Source organism: Salmo salar, chromosome 11, assembly GCF_965601325.2.
Source record: "Salmo salar chromosome 11, fSalSal1, whole genome shotgun sequence".
Taxonomy (NCBI): domain Eukaryota; kingdom Metazoa; phylum Chordata; class Actinopteri; order Salmoniformes; family Salmonidae; genus Salmo; species Salmo salar.
In genome coordinates, this window is record NC_138301.1 from 112,036,770 (window position 1) to 112,049,559 (window position 12,790).

At 40.7% G+C, this 12,790-nt stretch overlaps 1 protein-coding gene across 1 annotated transcript; it reads right to left on the reverse strand.

Moving 5' to 3' along the window:
• Positions 1-596: 596 nt before the first annotated feature.
• LOC106563733 (steroid receptor RNA activator 1) lies at positions 597-5,135 on the reverse strand. The gene is made up of 5 exons (XM_014129561.3): positions 4,939-5,135; positions 4,381-4,509; positions 2,023-2,297; positions 1,680-1,788; positions 597-1,529 (listed from the first exon to the last, which is right to left on the reverse strand). The coding sequence occupies exons 1-5, from the start codon at positions 4,967-4,969 to the stop codon at positions 1,333-1,335; spliced, it is 741 nt and encodes a 246-aa protein (XP_013985036.1). The 5' UTR covers positions 4,970-5,135; the 3' UTR covers positions 597-1,332.
• Positions 5,136-12,790: the final 7,655 nt, after the last annotated feature.

A 12,790-nucleotide genomic window follows, 5' to 3' on the forward strand; every position in this document is an offset into this window, starting at 1 on the left:
TGCCAACATGCACTCTCTCCGATAAAGCACAGGAGATCTGAATCAGCAATCTCTCCTCCTTTAAGCTCAATTACCACTTGATTAAAAATGTCAGACTTTACTCCAATATATTCTTTTCACAAACATGCTCCAATCTTTCATATGTAGACTGGGGCAATTTTCAGATGGATGACATTATCCGTAGTGAGTTCACATGAATTACTCTCACTTAGCAACAATAAACAGGCTCACATAGTAACAATAAACAACGTTGTTGTTGTCGTCAGTCCTCACACAGTCAAAACAAAGCCACACCTCATCTCTATAAAATGAAAACTGAAAATCTCGTGTCCACCCATCTCATAAAGTGCCCAAGTTTTTCGAGAAATCATAGCTCCATACACACAGTCACCAGTGATAAATAGGCCTAAGACGCCACCTATTGGTGAGAGTTTGTGGCTTCTCCTGGCATCTGCTCTATGGAGGAAGACCAACCAGTATGAAAAGCTGGAACATCCTCATTGTCTAACTACAGAACAGATAGAAATAACGGTCTGTGATCAAATGCATTAACTTACCTGATACATAACTAAATGAAACAAAAAAACAAGGACTACTTTCACCATAAAAATCGGATTTATTTTGTCTTCTCATGTATGGTCCATCTTAAAGTGCAATGCCACTGCCAACATAAGCAGATGATTGGCTTCCACATTGTTATTGCTCTTATGATTATGTACAGCACACAGGGGGGATGATAGGTCATTGAAAACTGTCAAGCGTTAAGCTTTCTCATGCATCAGGAATAATACATAGTACCGTGTACAATTGGATGAATAAAGTGATCTTAATCCTAGCTTCAGCAAAATACTTCTTACAAGGCTGTCCAAGGGAGACAACACCAGAGAATGGCCAAGATAAATATGGTATTACTGCCATCTTTGATATAAGCACCTTAAATCAAACAAGACACGACAAGGAAAGACTATCAAACGTCAATTTGTAAGTCGCTCTGGATAAGAGCGTCTGCTAAATGACTTAAATGTAAATGTAATGTAAATGTAAACAATGTCGGCATAAAAAAAAACTGATAAAAGATATCTTTTGTATTGTCTGAATTGGTGGATCTCGGTAATAGCAATTGACACTGCGATTAAATGCAACTCATAGATTGTTAAAAAATATATATTTCAAAAAATATATGCACAAGGAAACCCATGTTAAAATATTTGCAAATTCAAAAGACAGAGTTAGCCTAAAAATTAAGAATTTAAACAGCTTTCACAAGGACAACCGAGAGTACTCAGGATGCCACAACCTAATAACAAAAGTTCCAAAAGTGTAATTATTGATCTAGTTGGAGTTAGCGGTGCTGCTGGTGTCTAGACTCTGGTCTACCTCCTGTCTGTGCAGAAGATCTGAGTTCAAGTTGCGCGTTTCAGCGATGAGACGTTTGACCCCCACCATCCACTGACTGACCTCGTTAACATGGTCCACCATCAGAGCCCGATGGACTTCATCAGCAGCGTCCCAGTTCCAGCTCTTCAACTCTGACAGGAGCATAAAGACAGGAGCAGCACAGATGTGTTTTGGCTCATTTCAACAGATTTCTTTCATTTAAATAGGTGAGCCGCATATTGACCCATGTATTTTTCCTCAGCAGAAATATGACATCTATCAAAGTGAACAGGTTCTCCTACCTTGCACCAGTCCATTCATTCTTCGTCTAACAGGAAGTGACAACTTCCCAGACCGCCACATGTCCTCAAAGAGCTTCAAGCGCTTCGCCACATCATCACACACCTGTTTCTGCAAGGGGCACATGTCAAACATTCAGCATTTTGGTTGGTAAAGCAGTGAGTGTCATTTCACCCTGTGCACAATAACAGAGCTACAAATTTCTCATAGCCAGACATCTGACAAAAATTACACCCGATTTTAGTTTTGGGTTAACCGAAATGACAGAACTACGTACACAATGCTATTTGTAAATGGTGTGTCAACTGTGGCTGGGAATTCTAGAGCTAAAGAAATCCTTCTTACTTTGACTGTGTGTCGACAAGCTGTCAGTGCCCAGTTGAGAAGAGTAACTACGTCGTTGACATCTGGCTCACTTTCTGATTGGCCACTGGCAGACTCTGTGTGCTCTACCACATGGCAAGGTGGTGGAGGTGTGGCAATCATCACCCCACCAACAGGAGGGGCTGCAACCTGACATGGCCGAGGGGGCGTGTTCATACTACATGGAGGAGGGGCCAGTGGGTTGGTAGGAGGAGTCATTGGAACTGATGAGATTGGAGAAGTTCCTGGGACCGGACCTGTGGATTAGTGATGCGGATTAGTGACGCGCGGTTTGACTCATAACCCGCAGTTGTATAAGCGGGGTGGTTTAATTCAATAAGACAAAAGTTGCGAAAGGAGAGTTGAAAATAAAGAGGGGAGGGAAGGGAGGGGAGGGGAGGGACAGAAAAGTAATGTTTGGGAAAGATTTGGTGAAGGGATAAAAGCGGATGATAGTACTGACGGCTGTTATGTGTGATGATTGTGAGGCACTATACAAATTTGACAGTCACAAGACAGGACATCAAATAGGCCTATGACATGTCAAGGAAACTGTAGCCTACTGTTTAGATGGGTTAAATGGAAAATTAAATCTGGACATTGACTAACCAGAATAACCGTCTGTTTTTTGGCCAACTCCCAAGACTCATAATACTAGTCCTGTGCGAATCGACATCCCTGTGTTTTGAGAGAAATGTCTGGGTTTTACAGGTGTTGCTCACAGTTTAAGCAAGAAAACAATAACTGATTGGAAAATTGAACGAAGTGCTGCGCATAGCCCATATATGAAGGGCCTACATGTATCAACTTTCACAGTGAATGCTTTTCTTTATGCGTTTTGTGCGAATGAATTGAACATCGCCAAATGCATCATAAAAAAAACTATGCTGCCCTTGCTGTTAATAGATGGCAAAGCATCATACAACTGAGCTAAACGTTTGGAACAAGGTCACTTTCTCATCCATAGCCTAAACACATATCAAGTGCAAGTTAGCTCACATCTGAAGGCTGGGGGGCTTTTAGGACATCTTCTACTGCAGATCGCTAAAATATCATAATGACTACAATCACACTTCCTCAAATCAAATATTATGGCGATGAACCAAAGATGGTTTGGTATGCTTTAGAAACTTGGGAACCAAGCTCGAGTTATCAGTGTAGCCTGTTATTGCCTGGACTTGTTCAAATAGCTTCACAACTAGAAAATAAACTTCCAGGCTTCCGTCAACTGTAAAAAAAAATTAAAAGTAGATTTAGAGGGCAGTTTGGGAAAAAATGTAGCCCGTCCGAATCGTCCTCTGAAATAACAGACATTCTGGGAAATAAATACATAACCAACGTTCTCTAGTAATACTAGTCCCATGCGAGTAGGGCTACAGCCGTAATGATAACTCCTGCAGAATTATGCATTTATTGCTGTAACATTATACACCAAATGTAGGCAAAATTTGGACTTGGGAACAAGAGTGGAGAAATATGATTTATTTCTGCATCTTGAGAGAATGCAATGCTCAGAGATACAAACTGTAGAGGTGCTGTCTTCATCATCAATGCATAATAATAGCTGATAGTATTTCAACCACATAAAACATGCAATATTCTGAAATCTTATCAGAAACACATTGGGTGGTTTTCAGCTTTCTTTTTCCTTACAACCAGTCAAACTGATGTCATTTGGACATTTTGCACAGAAAATCTTTGTTTGTTTGTGCTTTATTGTATTTTCTACCCAGTCCCTAAACGTCTTTGCTCCGTGAAAAATGACAGAGAACTTTACCAATGTCAACTAGATTGAAGCATTCATTCTCTTAATCTATTACATTATCTGTTGAGCAAGGGTTCATTTAGTCTTCTAGGGCAACATATGACCAAAGAGGAGCTACATGTATCTAATTATAGAAAAATTGACTAACAAATAGCAACCAAAATGTCTGAAATTATAACCAGAAACATATCTAAATCAGGCAAAACAAAATCCTGCACCCCAAGTCAAAAAATTGTTCTGCAGTCTGACTGTAGCCTATAGCACCTTTTCTATATTTGTGAGTTAGGGTTGGGATTTTCACTTTATCACATATAGTCGGGTGGTTGCGGATGGGTTGTTAGCAATTGCGGGCAGGTGAACAAACAGCGGACCCCACACCACTACTGTGGATAAACAGAACCAGTATGATTCATCATATCCTCTGACATTCTAGGGAAAGTCCAGCCATCAGAAAGACAATCACACAGCCCCTGAGTAGACACCAAAGTACCAAGATACTCAAAAGATTATTGGATTTCTAAACATGTTCAAGGTGCGAATATATACATTTCTTTCTGACAGTCTAGAGAACGTACTGGAGGATCCAGTGAGTTGAGGTGGGGGCACTCTCTTGTTGAGAGGGGTCCTCTTGGGTGCACCTTCTGCTGCGGTCTGCAAACCGTAGGAAAACTGTGGAGGGTCATTCCAGCCCCGCTCCTGGTTACCTTGAGTAATAAAGCCAGTGAGAGTTTTATTTCAAAAGACCTATCAGAATATGAGAGCAGATAGATGAAACAACCATTTACCAGTTAGCTAGTAGTATTCATTCAGTCATACACATGAACAAAACTGCTTATAATCATCACCAACATAATGTACCAGTAGTCATACTCTAACTAGATGCCATAAAGCACTGGGGAAACAACTAAGGTGAAGCTGTAGCATTAAGTATATGCAAAAGCATATTCAAAAAGTTTTTATAACTTTGCTAGCTAGCTAGCTAACTATCAAACTAGCTTGCTTCTGCTAGCTTGCCTTCAAACTAAGTTCTCACCCTAGCACAGTTGCAGTAAACTGATACCACCAACATGTATGTAATTACATATTCTCGATAAATTAACACAGTAGAAGCATTCAATTGGACAGAAAAATACCTGGTTTGATGTAAAGGTCCTCAGCCTCCATTGCTTATTTCACAAATTAAAATAAACTCTCCACTCGTTTTTCCCGGACACGTGGACAGGATGTTGAACATTGACATAACTCATATCCGGTTGGTGAGTCGAACATAATACAAAATATTTATAACTAACCCAAGGTAGTTAATCTGTGTGTTTGTTACAGTGGGAGCAAATGAAGCATTGTGAGCAGAACAAGCAATGAGGTTGGCAACGGCTATTGGTGCGTTGTATCATTTATTTGCATATTTCAGTTAGGGAACGCCTCTTATGTGAAGTGCACGTGTACACAAACTCATTCCACCTTGCACTCCTTCTAAACAACGCATTTTTTTTTTTTTACTTTGGCAAAACGTCAAGTCTATAAAACGTAGTGCACTGTGTTTGTAACATATTCTAGTTTTGGAAACAGAAACATTTATTGAGAATATTAGCATAATGTCGGCCCAACCCATAATTTGATTTCCTCACGCTACAATATTTGATGGTGGGAAAACGTTCTACAACTAGTGGTCAGCGGTTTGAATTTTGGCCAAGTTTTCAGCGATTTTTGTTGGGGGGGGATATTTTCATTGTTGACAGAAAAGACTGCAAAAACACCAGGAAATCAGCTCCAAGATGTTTTAATTTTAGAAATCTGTTCCCAAGTATTCCCACGCATAATAGAGAGACATATGTAATTTATTTTTAGAATTTTCATTGTTGGACATTAAAGACTGTAAAAAACACAAGTGATTTTAATTTTGGAAATCTGTTCCCAAGTATTCCCACGCATAATACATTTACATTTACATTTTAGTCATTTAGCAGACGCTCTTATCCAGAGCGACTTACAGTAGTGAATGCATACATTTCATACATTATAAAAAATGTTTTGTACTGGTCCCCCGTGGGAATCGAACCCACAACCCTGGCGTTGCAAACATAGACATTCACACACACACACACACTTAGTCACTTAAAAAAAAAAATATATATATATATATATATATATATATATATTTTTTTTTAAAGCACTTTACATTTGGCAATCCTTTACTTGATTAGTCTTTATGCGGTATGTCACAAACTTGAAATGTCAGGATGCTTATAAACTGGTTATAATACTTTGTGTTCGCCACTGTTTTCAGACCATGACGGACGCATTTAGCAGAGAGTTGTTCCGTATGCTAGTTTGGAACATTGCAGAAAACTTTGCTAGGGTTTTAATCAGTCACGTCCCTGTCAGTCTCTGGTCTGGATGGCCATTTTGTTCCAATGACAACAGCACTTTGCGATGATCATGTGACTTCACAGGGATGCTGGCACTTACTGTACAAACAGACGTAAACACACACTTCATGAGAGTGGATCTCACATGATCCATATTCACCATTTCTTTCTCTTACCTTTTCTCGCTCTCCTTCACCTTTTTATCTCCATCCTTCAAATATCCCCCCTCCCCCCCAAACTATGGGGCATGGTGTATGTGAACAGAGTGATACGAGAGGGTGGGATTATAGAACTGGTAAAGGAAGCTGAGGTCAAGTCATAGAGGGATTTAAGGGAAGATGGGTGGAAGTGAGGATCTGGGGGTTACTGAATAAGAAGATAACTTTCAGTGTGGGGTTTACAGAATGTTCAAAGGAGAGTTCTAGAATGGTGGAGGTTAATAGAAAGACATACACTACCGTTCAAAAGTTTGGGGACGCTTAGAAATGTCCTTGTTTTTGAAATAAAATCAATTTTTTTTGTCCATTGAATTAACATCAAATTGATCAGAAATGCGAGAAATTGCCAAGAAACTGAAGATCTCGTACAACGCTGTGTACTACTCCCTTCACAGAACAGCGCAAACTGTCTCTAACCAGAATAGAAAGAGGAGTGGGAAGCCCCGGTGCACAACTGAGCAAGAGGACAAGTACATTAGAGTGTCTAGTTTGAGAAACAGACACCTCACAAGTCCTCAAATGGCAGCTTCATTAAATAGTACCCGCAAAACACCAGTCTCAACGTCAACAGTGAAGAGGCGACTCCTGAATGTTGGCCTTCTAGGCAGAGTTGCAAAGAAAAAGCCATATCTCAGACTGGCCAATAAAAATAAAAGATTAAGATGGGCAAAAGAACACAAACACTGGAAAGAGTAGCTCTGCCTAGAAGGCCAGCATCCCAGAGTCGCCTCTTCACTGTTGACGTTGAGACTGGTGTTTTGCGGGTACTATTTAATAAAGCTGCCAGTTGAGGGCTTGTGAGGCGTCTGTTTCTCAAACTAGACACTAATGTATTTGCCCTCTTGCTCATTTGTGCACCAGGGCCTCCCACTCCTCTTTCTATTCTGGTTAGAGACAGTTTGCTCTGTTCTATGTAGGGAGTAGTATACAGCAGTGGACGAGATCTTCAGTTTCTTGGCAATTTCTCACGTGGAATAGCCTTCATTTCTCAGAACAAGAATAGACTGACGATAGACTGACGAGTTTCAGAAGAAAGGACTTTGTTTCTGGCCATTTTGAGCCTGTAATCGAACCCACAAATAGTCTAAAGAAGGCCAGTTTTATTGCTTCTTTAAATCAGAACAATAGTTTTCAGCTGTGCTAACATAATTGCAAAAGGGTTTTCTAAAGATCAATTAGCCTTTTAAAATGATACAGTTGGATTAGCTAACGCAACGTGCCATTGGAACACAGGAGTGATGGTTGCTGATAATGGGCCTCTGTACACCTATGTAGATATTCTATTAAAAATCAGCCGTTTCCAGCTACAATAGTTATTTTTGTCTACACTGTATTTATGATCAATTTGATGTTATTTTAATGAACAAAAAATGAGATTTTCTTTTAAAAACAAGGACATTTCTAAGTGACCCCAAACTTTTGAACGGCAGTGTATGTGATCGAATACAAATAATAACAATAAATAATAAATTGATTGGATTTATATAGCTCTTTTCTACCAACTGAGGTACTCAAAGTGCTTTATATAGTAGAGAGAAATTCACCTCATTCGCCATCAATATGTAGCATCCACCTCAGTGATGCACGGCAACCCTTTTTGTGTCAGAACGCTCACCACACATCAGCCGTCAGGTGCAGAGGTGAAGAGTGATATAGAGTCCATTCGGAAAGTATTCACACCACTTGACTTTTCCCACAATTTGTTACGTTACACCCTTATTCTAAAATGGATATTTTTTTAAATGCCCTCATCAATCTACACACAATACCCCATAATGACAAAACAAAAACAGTTTTAGACATTTTTGAACATTTATTAAAAAAAATTAAAAACATAGAATTTACTCAGTACTTTGTTGAATCACCTTTGGCAGCGATTACAGCCTCAAGAGGTCTTGGGTATGGCGCTACAAGCTTGGCATACCTGTATTTGGGGAGTTTCTCCCATTCCTCTCTGCAGATCCTCTCAAGCTCTGTCAGGATGGATGGGGCGCGCCTCTCCAGAGATGTTCAATCGGGTTCAAGTCCAAGCTCTGGCTGTGTCACTCAAGGACATTCAGAGACTTGTCTCAAAGCCACTCCTGTGTTGTCTTGGCTGTGTGCTTAGGATCGTTGTCCTGTTGGAAGGTGAACCTTCGCCCCAGTCTGAGGTCCTGAGCGCTCTGGAGCAGGTTTTCATCAAGGATCTCTCTGTACTTTGCTCCATTCATCTTTCCCTCATTTCTGACTAGTCTCCCGGTCCCTGCTGCTGAAAAACATCCCCACAGCATGATGCTGCCACCACCATGCTTCACCATAGGGATGGTGCCAGGTTTCCACCAGATGTGACACCTGGCATTCAGGCCAGAGAAATCTTGTTTCTCATGGTCTGAGAGTCCTTTAAGTGCCTTTTGGCAAACTCCAAGCAGGCTGTCATGTGGCTTTGACTGAGGAGTGGCTTCCGTCTGGCCACTCTACCATAAAGGCCTGATTGGTGGAGTGCTGCAGAAATGGTTGTCCTTCTGGAAGGTTCTCCCATCTCCACAGAGGAACTCTGGAGATCTTTCAGAGTGACCATCAGGTTCTTGGTCACATCCCTGACCAAGGCCCTTCTCGCCAATTGCTCAGTTTGGCAACTTTTTGGTACCCTTCCTCAGATCTGTGCCTCGACACAATCCTGTCTCGGAGCTCTGCGGCCAAATCCTTGGATCTCCTGGCTTGGTTTTTACTCTGACATGCACTGTCAACTGTAGGACCTTATATAGACAGGTGTGTGCCTTTCCAAATCATGTCCAATCAATTGAATTTACCACAGGTGAACTCCACTGAAGTTGTAGAAACATCTCAAGGATGATCAACGGAAACAGGATGCACCTGAGCTCAATTTCGAGTCTCATAGCAAAGGGTCTGAACACTTAAGTCAATAAGGTATTTCTGGTTTTAATTTTTTATTAATTTGCAAAAAAATCTAAAAACGGTTGATTTGTCATTATGGGCTATTGTGTGTAGAATGATGAAGAAAAACAATATTTTATCCATTTAATAATAAGGCTGTAACATAACAAAATGTGGAAAAAGTCAAGGGGTCTGAAAACCTTCTGAATGCACTGTATGCCAATTAGGAATGAGGAGGATTATTCGGTGGCCACGATGGAATGTGGCCAGGTTGGGAATTTAGTCATGACACTGGGGTGAACACCCCTACTCTTACAATGTGTCATGGGATTTTGAATGAGCACAGAGAGTTAGGACACCCGTTTTAACGTCCAAAAGACAGCACCCTATGCAGGGCAATGTCCCCAAATGTAATCAATGTTTTAGTCTAATAATACAGCTGTTTGGGCTTCTTGCAGTCAATTTGCAATCTAAAAATATACAGTACCAGTCAAAAGTTTGGACACGCCTACTCATTCAAGGGTTTTTCTTTATTATTACTATTTTCTACATTGTAGAATAATATTGAAGACATAAACTATGAAATAACACATATGGAATCATGTAAGAGGAGTTGAAGTTAAACTTTGATTAATGTCACACACAGGAAACAGAAAAGAACAGGATTTACGAGCAATTTATTATTCCAGCATAGACCACCACAATGTGGACCTAGTTAGGTACAACTGTGCGAAATAATCACCATAAAAAAAATTGCATTTACATGACATCCTATTTTCTTCTGTGCTAAAGTACTGCAAATATATAGAGAGAGACATATTTATTTACTAGTTTATTTACAAAAACAAAATCTTCTCAAGGTGCTACATTACCTCTAACCAATGCTACATGACCTGCAGTATGACATTACCTCTAACCAATGCTACATGACCTATGACATTACCTCTAACCAATGCTACATGACCTATGACATTACCTCTAACCAATGCTACATGACCTATGACATTACCTCTAACCAATGCTACATGACCTATGACATTACCTCTAACCAATGCTACATGACCTATGACATTACCTCTAACCAATGCTACATGACCTATGCCACTACCTCTAACCAATGCTACATGACCTATGACATTACCTCTAACCAATGCTACATGACCTATGCCACTACCTCTAACCAATGCTACATGACCTATGACACTACCTCTAACCAATGCCCCTAACTAATTCTCCTGGATAATAAGGATATCACTTCTCCATTCATGTTCTTATATGCCAAAGTTCTGCCTTTTAATTTTCCCAACTTTGACATGATCCTTAATAAGGAGACCTGAGTTGTTTTGTTATATAATACATATTTAGAATGAGCGAGGTGCAGTTGCATATCAGTAACATATAGCATGACCTCTCTGAAGTGCCATTCTTTTTGTGTCCAAGTGTTTCACAGCATAATGTGGGCCTACTATTGCAAATTACTTAGAAAATCAGCATGCATTAAACCAAGTGCCTTTCACCCCGCAAACTGTTGATAACCCCTAACATATTTAATTCAATGAAGTGCAAATTATTTTTTATTTTGGGGTGAATCACAACAGAGATATAATTCTGTGTTTTTTTTGGTGTTTCCTCTAGTGAAAATTCTGTTTAGTATGTCCTCCATTAGGAACAAGCTTTCAGTGGTGGTGACTGGTTGCATTTAGAGTTTAGTCATTGACCTGATTTCTAAGTGTTTTCACTTTTACTTGTGAGAGCCAATATATATATATATTTTTTAATCGCCAATAGCATGGAAAGTACCTGAGCAAAGCATTTCATTCCCAAGCATGTCCGAAAGCATGCAGTGCTTCTGTAAAGCTTTAAGGGGTTTCAAGCCAACTGCTGGATTTAAATAGCACTATCTCCCTTGTTTTAATCTAAGCCTTTTTTAACACTTTCAAAGCTTTTTGTGTTGTATGCGCTAACACAAACTTTTTTTCAGAACTAAAACTCTTTCTCTTTCTCTCTAATGGGAAGGCCACTGTAGGACTGGCACCACTTTTGGCTAAAGGGATTCTGTCTGAGTATGTTGCATCAAAATAAAGAGTTGGACCAAAGCCAGGATCTGGTTGGTCTTCATTTTCTGTTGACAAACTGGGGCCTAGGATGTTCAACGGTCTAATTCTCAACTTTGTCATGATGTCTAATTACAATAATGGAGGAATATATAGTGTGATATCTTATGTCCCATCTTTATGACGACTAATCTCACATTAGAGGACTTTTTGTTGTCAACTGTCAGAAGGACTATAAAGCTATAAGGTTGACACAGTGTGATTAATATATTTGAAGTTAAAGATCACTTTACATTTATTAGAAAGAACAGTATACGTATTTAATACAACCTATCTAACTACATTAATTGTACAAGAATCAAGTCACTGTTACATTTTGCTGATGTTCAATACCAGAAAACTATATTAAAGAGTTGTCCATTATTGCACCATATTTTTTTGCTACTGTATGTTTCACTTAGAAGCAGGGGGTTATTGTTGTGTATTTGTTTGTAGTTTGTCATAAAAGTACAAGTTTAGATCCTAGTGACTTAAACAAGGTATGGAATGTGAGAGTACAGCACCTCCATGTTACTGTACCACAAACCAGCCTAGGTGAGATATGTTGTATACTCACAAAAACACAGTAGAAGCAGAAATGCTGCCAGTTTGTTTTGTTTAAGATAATGGCCATCCCTGCCTGGTAAAATAGAAACCCAGCTAGCCTTCAAACTTCACATTCAAATGGCTGGTTACATCTGTGTTGTCCTCCCTCTAACTACTCATTCTACTATTCCCCTAAATCTGATATGCACCCCTTTACTCAACTCCCTCCCTCCCCCCTTTGCTCAACCCCTTCACTCTCTCCCTTTACTCAACTCCCTCCCTCCCTCCCTACTCCCTTTGCTCAACCCCTTCACTCTCTCCCTTTACTCAACTCAACTAAACTCCCTCCCTCCCTACCCCCTTTGCTCAACCCCTTCGCTCCCTCCCTTTACTCAACTCCCTCCCTCCCTACCCCCTTTGCTCAACCCCTTCGCTCCCTCCCTTTACTCAACTCCCTCCCTCCCTCCCCCCTTTGCTCAACCCCTTCACTCTCTCCCTTTACTCAACTCAACTCAACTCCCTCCCTCCCTCCCTAACCCCTTTGCTCAACCCCTTCGCTCCCTCCCTTTACTCAACTCCCTCCCTCCCTAACCCCTTTGCTCAACCCCTTCGTTCCCTCCCTTTACTCAACTCAACTCCCCTTCCTCCCTTCCTCCTCCCTCCCTTCCTCCCTTCCCTCCCTCCCTACCCCCTTTACTCAACTCAACTCCCCTTACTTCCTTCCTTCCCTCCCTTCCTCCCCCCTCCCTTCCTCCCTTCCCTCCCTCCCTACCCCCTTTACTCAACTCAACTCCCCCTCCCTCCCTCCCTCCCTCCCTCCCTCCCTCCCTCCCTCCCTCCCTCCCTCCCTCCCTCCCTCCCTCCCTCTTCCTCCCGTCCTCCCTC